The following is a 17899-nucleotide window of genomic DNA, read 5'->3' as shown; positions in this document are numbered from 1 at the left end:
GTTAACAAAAATGTCCCCTCGATGAGACTGGTTTCTTCGAAAGTTCATTGTTGAGGTCACATAATTTCCCTAATTACCTACAAACTTTTTTTTGGTACAATTGTGGTACCGTCAAAAGGGCATAACTGCCGTAAGTTTCTTTAGAACATACGCTCTTCTTATACACACGTTTCCTTAGATTTTTTTAAGATTCTTAAATTTTATACAAGTATAAGAAAGCAAAACAAAGTTTAGCTAGAAAAATAATAAAAAACTAGAAAACTGTTGAGTCAGGTTCATAATCTCTTAAGACTTTCGGTTCGATTATCTCCCAAAGTATTTATTTAAGCAAAAAATGATCTTAAATACCTTGAAATCATTTTTAAAACCCTATTGAATGATGGGGCACAAATTTATGTACGTTAATTTTTCTATTAAATTTAAATTTTCAAAATATTCCTATCCCTAACTTAGAAACCCTTTTAAGGGCGAACGCGAGTGTGGAGCCTAGTTCGCTAATCAGCGAACTAGGCTCCACACTCGCGTTCGCGGCTTCGCGCCGCTTTAGGTATGTATTATCTGGATGGTCAATATTATACTACTCTTTCTGGTTAATCCTCGGTATTCTCTATGATCCAGATCGAGTGTGTGCCACAAGTGGAACAAAAACATTCTGGCAAAACAACCAGCATCCAAAGCAGATTTTTTTTTAATACAAGTGGCTCTGTCAGTCTACTGTCAATGTCAAGTGTCAATGTCATTTGTTTGAGGTGGTAATTTTTAGGTTATATCGTAACAATCAATTGCAGTTTACACAATTTTGATTAGAAATAAATAAAAATGCGCATAACGCAAGTGTTGAACAGACAACATATTGGTTTTATGTTTAAGAAGCATTGGAAAATACAAGGAAAACGCGTTCCTATTGAAAGTGGCGTTGCAGAGAAGTTAAAAGCTAAAGGTGTTTCTGTTGTGGATGCCCTCGAGTTTGTAAAGGAAAAGCGAGAGCATACAGAACCGTAAGTATCATACGCGTATAATAAAGTACTGGTTTATAACCTCCGGATATCGTGATAGGTTATTTAAATTGTAATACTTTCATTTTCAGCATTGAAATAGTAGGTCAGTACGAAAAACCACTGCCATTCGACGTTAACCATCCAGACTATAAAGAGAGACCATGTTACACCCTTAAGAGCAACAGTGTACTACTTGAAGGCGTTTCACAAGCTCAAGTTCTTACTAAAACAATCATAGCAGAGGATATACTGCCATCAAAAATTGAAGAACTAGCGACAGTGCCCGCCCCAAAAGCTTTGCACGAATGCGTGAAAAAAGCGATCTTATCTGCAAACGTGTTTGATTGTGAACAAGAGAAATTGCCTAAAATCAAGGACCTTGAAAGGCCAGCTTTTACATTCCCAAGAATATTGGGAATTACAGATAGGAGACGAAAGTAAGACATATTTTTTCTTTTTCTCTTGCTCCACTTTAAAGCAAGACAGTCAAGTTAAAAATACTTGACTGGCAGAGAATTGAATATGTAATAAATTTTGTTTTTTTTTAGCAGCTCAAAAATATAAAAAGCGCCCTTGATCTATGTAGAAATAATATAATAATTCATTCCATCTGAATTCTGTACACAACTAATACAAATTAACTTGTACCCTTGTTGTTGTTGTTATACTTGTACTTGTAGCCTTACACTGTTGATTTGATGTTTTGTCCCTTTCAGCCTCATATTGACCAACAAACTGCTTCAACTTGTGGAGCGCAGCAGTGACTCTGAAGTCACACAGACAAAATATGTGTCAAATGATGTTGAGAGCCACACAACCTTCGATAAGGAGGATGAACTCATCCAGTTCCAAGACCTGTCACATATACTGGTCACAAGCAATAAGCCTCTGAAACATGAGGTTGCTGGGAGTGATATACCATATGTTAAAATACCTGACTTGTATCCTGTCAAACATACAGCCACTCTGCCTCCAGAACATTTTTATATTGAGAAGAGCCTATATCGTAAGTTTCAGATTGGTATATTTTTCTTGTTACTTTTCAACTAAAAGGTACCACATTGTTGCTTGTCGATAAGGTTGATTACAAATTGAAGCTTTATGGAAATAGCGTCTTATTGACAACCGACAATAAGTACCCTTTTGGTTGAAAATGGCACAAATAACAATGCTCCTATCTTCTAAACTGGTATTCAAAATTATTTATTTGATATAGCAGTATTAAGGTATAAAACTCTTACTATAAATTGAATCCCTTCAGCAGCTGCAACCAATACTCTTTCTTGCTCTATGGCGCATAGAATGGCTATTCTCAAAAAAGATGTCTATGATTGCATCTGGTCGGATCAGCTTTTTTGTTTTCATTTACTCCCATCAGCCAGGTGACAATAGTAGCATAGTTTCTTGGAAGTAAGAGAAATTTTTTGGTAGTCTGGGCTCCATGCACAATGGACAGATCAATTGTTGGTTGGCAGAGCCTATATCGGACAAAGCAATTAGTGTTTACCACTTTATTGACCTCTCCCTTAAGTAGGGAACTATGAAAGCACCCATGAGGCTGACATGTTCACCTAGAGTGTCCAAAGCCTCTATAAAAACTAGATTTAAAAAATAAAAAAAAGTAAGAGAAAGTTGTTTCACTTATTTAACAACCACCATCTTACCCATGCATTATTGGAAGTTATGGCAATAAGACTGCAGACATTTTTTCAGAGCATGGCCTTAAAAGAAAAATCATTCTTCAAAATAAAACTTTAAAACCTCTCCCTTAAGTAGGGAACTATGAAAGCACCCATGAGGCTGACATGTTCACCTAGAGTGTCCAAAGCCTCTATAAAAACTAGATTTAAAAAATAAAAAAAGTAAGAGAAAGTTGTTTCACTTATTTAACAACCACCATCTTACCCATGCATTATTGGAAGTTATGGCAATAAGACTGCAGACATTTTTTCAGAGCATGGCCTTAAAAGAAAAATCATTCTTCAAAATAAAACTTTAAAACCGGCCAAGTGCGAGTCGGACTCGCGCACGAAGGGTTCCGTACCATTACGCAAAAAACGGCAAAAAAACACGTTTGTTGTATGGGAGCCCCCCTTAAATATTAATTTTATTCTGTTTTTAGTATTTGTTGTTATAGCGGCAACAGAAATACACCATCTTTGAAAATTTCAACCGTCTAGCTATCACGGTTCATGAGATACAGCCTGGTGACAGACAGACAGACGGACAGCGGAGTCTTAGTAATAGGGTACCGTTTTTACCCTTTGGGTACGGAACCCTAAAAATGATGCTAGATGTATATTTATTTATGTTGATTCCAGCATTCAAACCTACTGTATCCATCAAGCACCCACACACAACATGGCTCCATTTCAACAAGACAGAAGTGAACAACATCTATGAGACACCTGTTACTCCTAACCAGATCTTGGGCAGGTCACTCACGCACGCCTTCACGGTAGCCACTGCGTACGCCAAACAACTTCATGGGGTAATTATCTTTTTACTATTGTTTGGCTTGGTTTTCGTTTTTTCTTGTGGGGTTATAGTTATAGATTATAAAAATTTACAGATAGTACAATCGGAATAGAACAAACCTCGAAATCTCTGGAACAGTCCTGAAATTTTGTATGTATGTTAATTGAAGATCTCTTTTTCATGTCCACACAATACATTTGGGTACCTCGAGGAACCGCCGCCATCTTGGAAAATGTGTACCATCTTGGAGAAATTCGCATTTTACTCGGAATCTAAGTTCTGAATCTGAATTTCATGTCGAAAACCGGTTACAAGACTGGGAATATTTTACGTACTGTATAAAAATAATGCATTGTGTGACTTGACTGAATAGCAAATATCATATATAATAATATACATATATGAAATTGTATGTATAAAAACAATGCATTGTGTGACTTCACTGACTACCAAATATATATTTGTCAAAATTATCATTACCTATACTAAAAGTAAAACCCATCTCTTAAGTGGGAATAAAACTACATGGCATGGGAATTTGTTTTATAGCATGTAGTGAAATTTAGAAACTATTATTGTAATTAAAATAATTTATTTTCAATCTTACTGTCACTAATTTCTTACACTTACTTACAGGAGAATGTTAAGGATTTACCTGAACCAGTATACGTTAACTGTATCCAAACTGACGGGCAATTGTACCATTTTGGGGTGTTTGAACTGAACACGTTAAATGTTGATGGGAAGGAAGGAACAAAAAATGTATGGTACTGCAAGAACAACATGAAGTTGTACGACTCCAGCCGGTACTTCAGTGGGATGCCTGTTTTAGAAAATTATAACCCTAAAATATACGGATATATCAACGCCTTCTATAACTGTTAAGATATTGTAGTTTTTGTAGGAAATAATAATCGTAGAACTAAATCACTTTTGTTTTACTTTGTTTACCTAACCTAGATGTGATGACAGAAAGTAAAGTAAGTATTATCGTATTGTATTCATGTGCATATCTCTTTATATTTACAGGAACATAAATACATTTATTTATGATTAGAATACACAATGCTTACGTTTACCGAAACACTTTTTACATAAATAGTAGTTTTAAGAAATTGGAACGAAAAAGTTCTATAAAAGCTCATTTATCCAAAGTGAATTTTTGCAGTCTACGTCTTCTCAGCTCCTCGGCGTCGGCGTCAGTCTTCTCTCTGCAAAAAAACATGAAAGGTGCTTATGGAGCATACTTGGATAAGTCGTAGTCAGATTCTAATGAGGTTTGATGCCAACAAGGAGGCTCCACTTCACATAAAAGCATGTGTCTGTCACTGCCTCACATAGAGGCACATTATTGTTAAATTACATTATTATTGTTGGGCACGATTCTCAGTCATCAAGTGCAATGATCAGCTAAGCATATAAAACAGCCACCAACATTTTTTAATTTTGCCGTACCTGTCAGTATCTAAAGCGGCAGGTCGTAGTGTCGGCGCTAGGACGGCTTTGCTAGACGAAGGAGTCGGCGACGGCGGCCGCGGGCTGCTGGAGCCGGAGGTGCCGGGCGCCACGTCGGGCTCGTTCCAAGGCGTGGGAGCGGATTTTGGAACCTCCGCGGGCTCGCCGGATCTAAACATTAGAACATATTATGTGTCGAAAGGGTCGCTTAGCTTAAATATCAGAGAGCAGATGCGGTGCATATTAATAACTCACAAGTCAGTTTGCGTGGCTACGTTGGCACTGTTCTGCAGGTTGGCGACCGCCGAGTACTGGTGCATCAGGAGCACGGACGCGTCCAACATCGCCTGGATCTCACGGAGCAGCTGTCAACATATTGGTTTATTTAGTAATTTAAACATATAACACACAATATATTTACGGTAATAGTACAAACAAACAAAACTAGGTGTAATAGTTTCATTGATAAATATTTTGTAATCAAGAAAAGATTCACAAGTGAATCAGTGACTGGCGAGCGAAGCGAATGATTGTATAATTTATAAATGAAATATTTACATAGAATTATGCCCGTAACGTAAAGATCTAGAAGATGATTAATAGAGTAATGTCCGAACTTCGAATTTAGCTATTCACACGTTCAGAAATAAAATTATTTGGTTTTATTACATTTTATTTCTTTTAATCTTCATAAAACCGAAATGAAACCTGAGCATAATATTTTGTAAATACAAGGTGTAGTAGGCCAAAAACAAAATACAATAATATAAATAAACTGACCAAAAGGCGCGCCTCAACGTTTCTCCTCTCCGTGCCTTCCAATCTTCTAAGTTCGTCCTCAGTGAGACTAGCCAGCGCGGCGGGGCGCGGCGGCGGCGGCGGCGGCGGCGGCGCGGCCCAGCCCATGCCCATCGGCATGCCCGGCATGCCCGGCATGCCCGGGATACCCATGCCCATGGGCATTGGGCCCATGCCCATCATTGCTGTTGACAACACATGTGGTTATCAATCTAATTTAATGCAGACATAAATATTCATGAGATTGTTAGCAATTGCACATTTGTAAGACTTATTAAACTATGGTTAATAACATAGAGTGTAAGTAAGTATAAAGTTAGGTTATTGGCGCGACCCGACTTTTTAATTATACACAGATTTAGGTTCTGTCTGCTCTGTTTCTTAAAAGTTAAAAATATTGTTTAGCCAAAATTATGTTTAAGCGATATAAAGCACAACTTTAATAATTTATTAGTACTTATACAGATATACTAGATATTATTTACTTTCGAGAACATTTTTTTGCGTGTTTAAAACAACGTTGAAGTATTTTTAGTTTAGATTTATTGACATGGACCCTTCTAAAACAGTGTCACTAAACTTTTAACATTAGTTGAGCTAGCAATTTTAGGCATAGCTAAGGCATGAGAAGATCAATTTCAAATAGCAGGGTATATTCCGGGACATCACGGGAACACCACGATCAAGTTTCAAACGAGGATATGTCCCGGTGTATAGGGACGTATGGCAACCCTACGGCTAGAACCACAGGCCGATCTTCGCAGCTCGTCAGTGTAATTACGCAGCAGGTTCAGACGGCAAGTGGGGCAGGTCTGTGTCGCTAGAACCACAGGTGGAACACTCCTCGCCAGTGTACTCACGCGGCGGCATGTTAGCTTGGGGCGGCGGCGGGCGCGGGCGCGCGCAGCACGTTGAGACGGCACGTGGGGCACGTCTGCTGGCGCTGGTACTACAAGTGGAACACTCCTCGCCAGTGTACTCACGCGGCGGCATGTTAGCTTGGGGCGGCGGCAAGCGCGGGCGCGCGCAGCACGTTGAGACGGCACGTGGGGCACGTCTGCTGGCGCTGGTACTACAAGTGGAACACTCCTCGCCAGTGTACTCACGCGGCGGCATGTTAGCTTGGGGCGGCGGCGGGCGCGGGCGCGCGCAGCACGTTGAGACGGCACGTGGGGCACGTCTGCTGGCGCTGGTACTACAAGTGGAACACTCCTCGCCAGTGTACTCACGCGGCGGCATGTTAGCTTGGGGCGGCGGCGGGCGCGGGCGCGCGCAGCACGTTGAGACGGCACGTGGGGCACGTCTGCTGGCGCTGGTACTACAAGTGGAACACTCCTCGCCAGTGTACTCACGCGGCGGCATGTTAGCTTGGGGCGGCGGCGTGGCGTCCTGCGGCGGCGGCGCGGCGCGGCGGCGGCGGGCGCGGGCTCGGGCGCGGGCGCGCGCAGCACGTTGAGGCGGCACGTGGGGCACGTCTGCTGGCGCTGGTACTACAAGTGGAACACTCCTCGCCAGTGTACTCACGCGGCGGCATGTTAGCTTGGGGCGGCGGCGGGCGCGGGCGCGCGCAGCACGTTGAGACGGCACGTGGGGCACGTCTGCTGGCGCTGGTACTACAAGTGGAACACTCCTCGCCAGTGTACTCACGCGGCGGCATGTTAGCTTGGGGCGGCGGCGGGCGCGGGCGCGCGCAGCACGTTGAGACGGCACGTGGGGCACGTCTGCTGGCGCTGGTACTACAAGTGGAACACTCCTCGCCAGTGTACTCACGCGGCGGCATGTTAGCTTGGGGCGGCGGCGTGGCGTCCTGCGGCGGCGGCGCGGCGCGGCGGCGGCGGGCGCGGGCTCGGGCGCGGGCGCGCGCAGCACGTTGAGGCGGCACGTGGGGCACGTCTGCTGGCGCTGGTACTACAGGTGGAACACTCCTCGCCAGTGTACTCACGCGGCGGCATGTTAGCTTGGGGCGGCGGCGTGGCGTCCTGCGGCGGCGGCGCGGCGGCGGCGGGCGCGGGCTCGGGCGCGGGCGCGCGCAGCACGTTGAGGCGGCACGTGGGGCACGTCTGCTGGCGCTGGTACTACAGGTGGAACACTCCTCGCCAGTGTACTCACGCGGCGGCATGTTGGCTTGGGGCGGCGGCGTGGCGTCCTGCGGCGGCGGCGCGGCGGCGGCGGGCGCGGGCTCGGGCGCGGGCGCGCGCAGCACGTTGAGGCGGCACGTGGGGCACGTCTGCTGGCGCTGGTACTACAGGTGGAACACTCCTCGCCAGTGTACTCACGCGGCGGCATGTTGGCTTGGGGCGGCGGCGTGGCGTCCTGCGGCGGCGGCGCGGCGGCGGCGGGCGCGGGCTCGGGCGCGGGCGCGCGCAGCACGTTGAGGCGGCACGTGGGGCACGTCTGCTGGCGCTGGAACCACAGCCGGAGGCACGCCGCGTGGAATATGTGGTTGCACGGGAGCTTCTTTGCGCCTGCAAATATATCGGACGACAATGTCATTGAACTATTATTACTATATATAGAAACGGCACAGATTTTGCGCCATGAGTTCTTGACGGCCGACAACAAATAGTAGGAATCGGAGCATTCATCTCGCGACCTAAACATCGTAAGCGCCTAAAATTCACAGCGCTTACGATATTTTGGTCGCGTGGTACAGCTTGCGATTGCTACAATTTCATTGTTTGGTACGTATGGCTTCTCCATAGTAATAATAACTCAATGGACAATGTTACATTGTGTATTAAATACACCCTTTTAATACACATCGTAGGGGAGTCCCGCTTGCCACCCGAGCCCCCGAATCTTCAGACAATTCTTCCTTTCTGGAAGTTCGTGAGAACATTATGTGCGCGAACTTCAGCTATTATCAGAAGTTGCTTTAGGTAATTTTTGAATTATGCATATTATGAAGTACTTAATTTTTTTTATACACGTATAGCATAGATATTAGTTTCTATAGATAATCTAAAGCCCAGCAGCTAATAAATGAATAAGACACATTCTGCAGTGCGTGCATTCTCAACTGACCTTCTAATCTAAATTACTCAATTAACAGATCATTTTCGAAACTATGCGCAAAACGGTTTTAAACTGATCATCCACGCGTTTCATAATATCTACAACCGAACCACAAGCACGTTCAAAACCCCGAAAAGATGACGCATACATTAATATACACCAATTGTTTACGTAATATTTTGGCCAAACTCCGATTAAGCGGAAAGTAGACGACCGCATCTCCATACCAATCCCATTTTTATTGTTTGGATATTACTATTGTGAATATTTAGAAGCTCCTAACTCTTATAATCATGAAAAATTAAAATAAATCAAACAAAGGGGCATAGCAAGGGGACTATGTTTGTTGGTAAATAGTCGTCTACTTTCCTCTTAACGCCGTAATTTGTTTACATCGTCACATTATATGCACATCGTCAGATTATAAAGAATAGTCAATAGTGTAATATGTATAATATGTAATATTGAATTGTTTAATAAAAAAATAATATTTATTTAAGTGATATAAATAAAAGATGTAAGATGTGTAGAAATAAGTGACAAAAATTGTGACCTGTAATACCTTATTAGCAATAAATTATGTCTATGTCTATGGGAAGATAACAATATTTCTCAGAACTTAAAATAAAGATAATATTAAACTAATGTACCCAGTCCCACAGTAAACACTTTATACAACTAATTTAATTAGAATTCTGTCACTGTTTTATTCAACATACGCTTGAATTAAAACAAAGCTAAATAAGGTCCGGCTTGTTTTCGAATTAGTGTGACGTCCCGCCACTGATGTGCACAATACCACACTGGTTTCGTCGCTATATATACGTTATACACTATTATCACATACGTGCGTCGTTAATGGTGAGGTGCTGTTCTAGAACATCTCAAAATTGATTCTTAGCGGCAAGCAAATATAAACATGATTATCGAATGTTGATATTACATTCCCCGCACGGTTTGCTTATGGTATTTTACTTTTTTAAATGCTATAAAAACTGGACACAACAAGTACAACACAACGAATGATAATTCCCGTCCTTCAAAAGTACACACGTAAAATCTGTGTATGTACAGTCGCCATCAGATATATCGGAGCGGCCAAGGTGGTCACAAATATCTGAACACGCCTCTATTGTCAAGGCGCTAGGTGCGTGTTCAGATATTTTTTTAGCACCTCGGCCGCTCCGATATATCTGATGGCGACTGTACGTAATATCTCAACGTGTAATGCATGAAAATGTAACAACTTGTTCATCCTTGAATTAAATAACAAATTCAAATTACATATGCGAGATTTCACTTAACCTTCAAATAACACATTAAATTTAAAATAAATAACACCGACTATTTATAGTATTTACGATAAATTTTAAAATGAGTTTCACTTTCATTTGATTCAAATGTTTCAATCAATAGAGATTACGTGACTAGGTATAAACTATGACGTGGTGTTTATAGATTGAGTCAAACGATAATAGACTTTGTACGGATGCAATAAGGTTGTGTACGCAGGCAACTCAGGTAAGACAAATATGTTATCTTTAAGCGATAATTAAATAGGTAGGTATGTAATGAGGAGTTTTACCTCTTTGAAATCATAGCAAAAATTGCTATTGAATACACGTACCTAACCCTATAATGAGTAAACAAACATTATTTTGCATATTGCATCACTAGAAGATCGTTCGGGTAAACAGATTCATCAGATCAGGTGGTAGTTACAGTACACTAGTGCGGGAATAAGCACTTTCTGTGCCTATGTCGAAAATTTAAAGGGCCATAATGTACTGTAAAACGTTGTACGATACACGTGCGAATAGGTAATTCGCAACTCGTGTCGATTTAAAACACTTCGGTCGGGTTTAATTAATCACCACTCGTTGCGAATTTCCTACTTTCCGCACTTGTGTCGTAAATAATTGACTAGTATACGAGTAAATAGGAGTCGAGTCTCTTACTTACCAATATGTATCACACATGACTATGTAAGCCCCTCTGTTTGAACATAGCTCGTCCCGATGAAGAGCAACATAGTGCTTGCTAGTCACAAAGTATTTATATTACCATGCAGTATGTAGGCACATGCAGTATGCATGATTGCTGTGGTTTCAGGCTACAGGGTGTTCATGTCCGTCCATGTAGGAACATGTCTTGATTGGTGCAACTGCAACTCACAGGTATCTTACCAGTATGCATCTCCTCTCGACAGATGATGCACTCGTTGTCGGCGGCCGCGAGCTCTTCTGCCGTCGCGTCCGGGTACAGGGTGTTCATGTTGCGGATGGCGCGCCGAGATAGGACCACGTCGTTGTATGCCTTTTTGAAACTCCTGAAAAGTTGGCAGGTTTTAATTTGTTGTCATGTTATTTTCTTAAATCTTTTGTAAATTTACATAACAAAACTTCCGTGAGACACAGACATATTAAATATATTAATAACGGGTAACGTTATTAATTATATTTAAAATATCTTTTGTAAATGTATTTAGAATATGAGAGCAAAAATAATAATAAATTTTCCCCTCACTAGCTCGGAAAGTCGTCTTTTATCCTTTAAAACAAGCGGGGAAAAACGCATTTTATCCACTAGTGGGGAAAGTAATTTGACCTTGGATGGAGCGTGTTTAAGTAGCTTGACAGATAACAAAACGTAAAACGCTCATAATAATGATTCGTTTGATATTAATTATCATTAAACAAATGGTTTGAGAATCTAATAAAAAATACCAAATTTAGCTTTATTTAATGATTTTATGTCATAAACCTTAAAATTCCATAAGAAACGTTTGTTTTTTAATAATGATGTTAAATATAATTCTGAACGCACAAGTTGAGTCGATGCAATTTCAAAACGCATCATTGACATTTCATACGTCAGAAATGTCAACATTGTCAACAAAATTTTTACTTAAAAACTTCTCACGTAAAAATACAGAATTTCCAGTTTTTTGTTATAATATCGTAAAAAAATGAGTGATTTCAGTGATGAAGATGATCTAACGCCTGCGGATGTTGCACTTTCCTCGCAATAGTGAGGTGAAAAGTTTTGTGTTACACACGGGTGCAAATGTATTTTACTTCTCGTGTGTTGAAACACTTGCTACGCTCAGGATTCTATTTTAGAACCACTCAACTATAGAATCCTTTCGCTTGCTCGTGTTTCAATTCCACACTCGCGGGTAAAATACAACTTTGCACCCTTGTATAAGAAATAACTATTAACACACTAAGAAAATAGAGAATATCCAAGTAGAGATAATAGACGATATATGTCATCTCAGTAAATTTAATAATCGTTGAACATAAAATGAACGTAAATACCTAATAAGAAAATGAGGAATCGCCTTACAAGTACGTCACGATGCGATCAGTTTACGACGTTTACGTGCATAATCTATTAGTATTTATTGGAATATTTATGTTACATTTTAACATTTTACAGCGTTACTAGACAACACAACCTTCTAATAGGGTATTTGACTGTATTTAAAATAAATAATTTCACACCATGCACCAGATAATTATTAGAAAAACATAGATAGCAGTTATTTTTAACAACAAGTTCTATTTTAATAAATCGGATAGAAATATAAAAGTAGGTGAGTTGACTGTGTCGTTATTGTGTAATGTTTCATATAAATTCCATATTAGCAAATCGTTTTGACAGTTTTAAAAAAAGAAACTGATTTGACTAGTAGGAGAATACCCTATTTAATACCAAAAATTCTGTGCAATACAGAATTAGATAGAGTAATTAAATAGAGTTTTCGGGCGCGTATTTCATGTGTATAATTCTTATGATGAAAGTTATTTTTTTTTTCTCCACCATTTTACACCAAATATGCCTAACTTTTTCAAATTGCTGTCAGTTTACTCTGATTGTAGATAGGACTACAGAACATTCTTATTATTCTTAAAGATATTTATCGTCATCCCGGCGAATTTTTATAATGACAAAAAACTTCGTTGCTGTTGGGTATTATCAGGGCTTACCTCATCGTCTCATACATGGGGCGGAATGCGAAGAGAGGTAGAGTGTAAATGCGGACCATAATAGCCACGAAGCCGATATACAGCAGCACTTTGAGGAAGTTGATCGCCAGGTCGGTGTAGAGCAGCACGGCCGCCTTGTTCTCCCAGGGCGCCTCCCAGCGCGAGTCGATCGCGTGGAGGCAGTACTGGAACAAATGCCTTATACAGACAGTGGCGGCTTTGCCCTAAGGCCAAGTAGGCCCGGGCCTAGAGCGACAAGACGTTAGGGGCGGCAGCAAGTAAGATGAGTGCTGAGAAAGGGGCGGCTAGTAGTTGCTACAGGGCTTGGGCCTAGGGCGGCCAACGCTGCAAATCCGCCACTGTATACAGATTCTTAATTCCAAGCTAATTAGACGGTTTAACCCACTTATTTTAGTCACGCGGCACGCAGCTAGATTCTTAATTCTCATGACTGGAATATAGAAACCCATGATAACCTCGTAAGAGTCATAAGGCCTACCGTCCTACTAATTACTTCAATGTAATTTTAAATTTTAAAAACCATTTTCAATAGGGAATATTACGCGAAACTCTGCGTAAGGGGCGCCAATACCACAATCCGAGGGTCTTCCGCAAAACAAGAAAATCGAAATTTCGTTTTCTAACCTCCCTATCTTTTGCATATTCGAGCGATAAAGAGGCAGATAACTAAATTTCGATTTTCGCGTTTCCCGGTAGGCCCATTGTAAACAAACCGCATTAATGCATCAATGTCATACTTTATTGTCTATGAAAACTTGTCAAAAAAAAGTTAAAGGCACATTATGTATAGTATAAGTTACACTATGGTTTACGATAGGTGGTAGTGCGGCAGCAGAACTCTGGCAGCAGAACATTGCAGTGTAATACCCCCTGTTGGAACAGAGTTATATTTTCTTGTTTCTTTCGACTTTAAAACAAAACAAAAATCACCATAATATTTCCTTCACTATTGATTTCCAATTCAAATGGCATTGTTTCTGTACTGTGTTTGGAGGATAATGCGGAATATCAATGTGTGTAACAAAAAAGCGAAGTTGGTTATTGAGTTGCTAGGTGGTTGCTAGCCAGCAAAAGCAATCTATTTTAGATTGTTGAGTGTAGTAGTGACTGTAGTGAGAGACTCAAAAGGCATGAGATGCAAATATTTTAGGTCTCGTGTAACACGTATAACTTTTTACGTCAGACTAAATAACCTTTTAGAAATTACGCAACTTTATTTTTTTTTAATAATAGCAATAAACCCAGATAGACCGCGGGCCAGGAATAGATTTCCATGACCAATCGCCTGCCGGGCGAAAACTCGTAAAGTGATTAACGGCTATGTATAATGAACCCTCGTGGACGTCAGCTGCCACTACGTTGGTGGGTTGAGGAATGGCAGCCTCCGAAAACCGTAAAAAAAATTGTCATCGCCTCCCGCTTGATACTTTGTCAGACGATAGTTTAGATGCTATTGTGAATTTAAAAAATCGTCAGTCGGTTGTATCGCGGTGGAAAGAGCGTCAGCTGGTGGCCTGAACATGTAAAAAATAAGCGCTTTACCTTTTTATAATAGTAATACTACACTCGATGAAACTTTGCTCGTAGCATTTTATCAGGGTTTCAATAACTTTGCGGATATAAAATGGTAGGGTGCGTATTTTTTACATGTTCATGTGGACAGCTGACGGTTTTTCCACCGCAATACAACCGGCTGGCGGTTTTGTAAATTTAAAATAGCATCTAAACTATAACTATCACCTGACAAACTATCAGCCGGGAGGCGATGATTGGTGATATATGCTCCTGGCCCGTGGTCTATGAGGGCATAAAACCCACACAGTAAATCAAATGAAAAGGCATACGAGACAAAAGCTGTAATTAGCACCATTTAAGAAGAAAAAATATTTTCAATAAGTCAATGTTGAATTAGTCATGTGTCAAAAGATAAAAAGTGCGTAATGAATATTGATGAGAACATGGTACAAAATCAACAGTTTTCTAAATATGATAGAAAAAAAACCGGCCAAGTGGGAGTCGGACTCGCACACGAAGGGTTCCGTACCATTATCTATAAAAACGGTCACCCATCCAAGTACTGACCCCGCCCGCCGTTGCTTAACTTCGCTCAAAAATCACGTTTGTTGTATGGGAGCCCCACTTAAATCTCTATTTTATTCTGCTTGTTGTTATAGCGGCAACCGAAATACATCATCTGTGAAAATTTCAGCTGTCTAGCTATCACAGATCACGAGATACAGCCTGGTGACAGACGGACAGCGAAGTCTTAGTAGTAAAAAAGTCTCCTTTAACCCTTAGAATCGTGAAACAATGTTTCTTGAATTTTAATTTAACTAAATTTAGAATTTTGTAAGAATCCTATACTAACCTATGTAATGAAATATAATATTGTATGCTGTACAGATTCTATTTGTCCTAGCACAAGAAGAACCAAGACATACCTGTTGTGCTGTTTAACTTGTTTGATAAATAAATAACTAATAAAATTCGTAACTGACACCTAACTTATCTTAACATGAAAACTCCCGTGAAACTCAAGACTTCCATACTAATATTATAAATGCGAAAGTGTGTCTGTCTGTCTGTTACCTCTTCACGCTTAAACCGCTGAACCGATTTAGTTGAAATTTGGTATAAGAGTCCCGAAGGACATAGGGTAGTTTTTATTCCAGATGTCATCCTATAAGGGGGTGTAAAGCGGGCAAAAGCTAGTACCTATTAAATATTAGAAACAAGTCACTAATTTAATTTAATTAGTTGAATTTCATCTTATTACATATTTCAAGGATCTTTAACAGCAGCACAACTTTCAACAAGTTATTAGCTAGTTAATTTAAAACTCACCTTAATCAAAATATTGGCAATCATAATAATGAGTATGCTGTATTCAAAGCCGAACACCAGCTGCACGGAGGGCCCCTTGGAGATGGTGACCTGGTACGCATGGCTGATGAAGTACAAGTCGGCTTGTGCAAGCAGCATCAGCAGGGTGAGGATTCTCACGTGGAACAGCCAGCCGATTACAGGGCTACGCTCCATCTGGTTGTTTAAAAAAAATCTTTAATTGTTTCTTTCTTGTATCTGTCTTTATTTCTAATTTTAAGTATTGTTTATAAATAGATCAACCTGAATGAAGATTCAATAATCTGAATTCTGGTAAAAAATATACACACTGCAGGATTACCATCCTAAACACCTAAACACCATCACCATCATCCAGGCATCCAGGCAGTAAACAGAGCTGACATTATCATTCAGTCGAATTTAAGGCAAAGAGAGTACCCAAATGATCAGATTTCACTTTTGTTCTCATTTTAATTTATTTTAATATATTTTAGACAGATGAATTAATTTATTTTAAAGTTTATTTAAGATAACATACTTAGATCTTAACAAACTAATTATTCACTTTAATTTTTAGTAAGAGCACTCTAAAATAGGTACTATTTGTATAATTCAACTGAAATATACTTACATAATCAACCCTGTCTTCAGCCAGCCAGTGGAATGCTTTCAAGAAGAGAAGGAGTGTAAACAATGCAATGAATTTGGGATTGAAGTCGTCTCTAAACACAGTGAACGCTAAACATGTTTCCGTTATTGCATACCAGGACCGCTCAATCAGGTGCTGAAATAAACATAAAGACTTAACAATTCAATTCTAAATTTAAAGCATAACACTCTTTTTAGGGCATATCTTTTTGTATTCTTTTCTTATAAGGAATTTGAAGAGATGATGAGGCTTGAAATTTTATGACTTAAATGTTTGCTAGAAAGAGGCAAAACATATTTTAACTAGGTATCAGGGATTATTTAGGTTTAATGTTTAACATGTTCGTGGATGCCTACTGACGTCATGTGTCATAGGCCAAAGGAAACAAAAAACTATGCGACTTAATGCTATAGCATTCGTGTCCAAGAATGTGTTAACTAACATTTATGTCTAGAGTTTCAGCTAATTGATATACTCAAGTTTTAGGCATTACCTTAAGGTCCAAAATAGAATTTAGATTGAATCATTTTATAGTTATAAAAATACGTAGTTAAGACTAGTGAAGATAATAATAAGTATGATAAAATGTGCCATTTTCAACCAAAAGGGTATATTGTCGCTTGTCAGTAAGGCGCTATTTCCATATAGCTTGAATTAGAAATCAACCTTATCAACAAGCGACAATGTGGTACCTTTTAGTTGAAAACGTCACAAATTATAAAAAAGACCCTAGGCCGAGTGAATGGAAGGTCACTGAAAACAAACTTAGTGCCATAACAAAGATATTCTAGACCTGAAGTCAATAAATACATTTATGTAATAAATAAAGGATAATAGGTAAAGTTAGGACCTACTTCAAAGATTGTTTATAAATAACAATAAGCTACAATGAGGATTCAGAAGTATCGGCTTAAAAATATATGTAATAAATTGTTACAAGCTTACCTCAAACTCTGCAGGACGTAGTTGTCCGAAGAATATTTTCCTTAATAGTTTTCCCACCAATAACACTAATATGAAGGCTTGCAAGTACATCACCTGGAGAAGAAACAGCATTGTAAATTAAGATACGACCTGCCGGCCGCAAGGCCAACGAATATTATACCACACACTTCACTTAGCGAAGGCTATCGAGATGGAAAAGGTCATACGTTTGAGTGTAACGATTCAGTTATTAATTAATGTTGTTGGAATCTAATTGGATTTTAATGTATTTAGACGATGTAATTGCTATATAAATTGTATTGTACTGTTGCGTGTTAGGAGACTTACAGCCATACTAGGATTAGAATTAGTTAGGTACACTATCGAAGGGTAAAACTGTTTCTTCTGGTAGTAGGCATTGCCGATGACCACGGTCGTGAGCACGAGACTCGACACAGTTGCGAGTAAAGCCTTCATTTTGATCTCACTTCTGAAACCCTACACACTGTAAATTTCATAAAGTATCTGAGGAAATGATTTTAGGCCCACCAAAACCGCTCAACTGTTAGCAAATACATTTTCAAAACATCGTATCGTATCTCATCGCTGGGGTAGAAAAATAATTTTGACGTGTTCAATGTTCATTGTGTCAAAATTTTAAAACGTTCCAAAACTTCATTACGAGCATGCTGTATCAGAATAAAATAAAATAATTGTTTTTGTTA

The 17899-nt window shown here is 39.9% G+C and overlaps 2 protein-coding genes across 2 annotated transcripts; one reads left to right on the top strand and one right to left on the bottom strand.

The window, feature by feature from the left end:
• The first annotated feature begins 740 nt into the window (after positions 1-740).
• On the top strand, positions 741-4403 carry LOC134748383 (large ribosomal subunit protein mL37). Its single transcript, XM_063683163.1, has 5 exons — positions 741-998; positions 1088-1435; positions 1715-2004; positions 3320-3489; positions 4113-4403. Exons 1-5 carry the CDS (start codon positions 820-822, stop codon positions 4359-4361), a joined length of 1236 nt encoding a protein of 411 aa, XP_063539233.1. The 5' UTR covers positions 741-819; the 3' UTR covers positions 4362-4403.
• Positions 4404-4471: 68 nt separating this feature from the next.
• Positions 4472-17804, bottom strand: LOC134748384 (E3 ubiquitin-protein ligase synoviolin). Its single transcript, XM_063683164.1, has 11 exons — positions 17523-17804; positions 17196-17288; positions 16233-16385; positions 15602-15796; positions 12737-12921; positions 10931-11073; positions 8006-8194; positions 5712-5914; positions 5187-5296; positions 4932-5102; positions 4472-4687 (listed from the first exon to the last, which is right to left on the bottom strand). Exons 1-11 carry the CDS (start codon positions 17649-17651, stop codon positions 4618-4620), a joined length of 1641 nt encoding a protein of 546 aa, XP_063539234.1. The 5' UTR covers positions 17652-17804; the 3' UTR covers positions 4472-4617.
• Between the last annotated feature and the right edge of the window lie 95 nt (positions 17805-17899).

The sequence above is a fragment of the Cydia strobilella genome, chromosome 16 (genome assembly GCF_947568885.1).
Source record: "Cydia strobilella chromosome 16, ilCydStro3.1, whole genome shotgun sequence".
Classification (NCBI taxonomy): domain Eukaryota; kingdom Metazoa; phylum Arthropoda; class Insecta; order Lepidoptera; family Tortricidae; genus Cydia; species Cydia strobilella.
The sequence above is the reverse complement of the archived record's forward strand: the minus strand, read 5'-3'. Positions and strand labels throughout refer to the sequence as shown.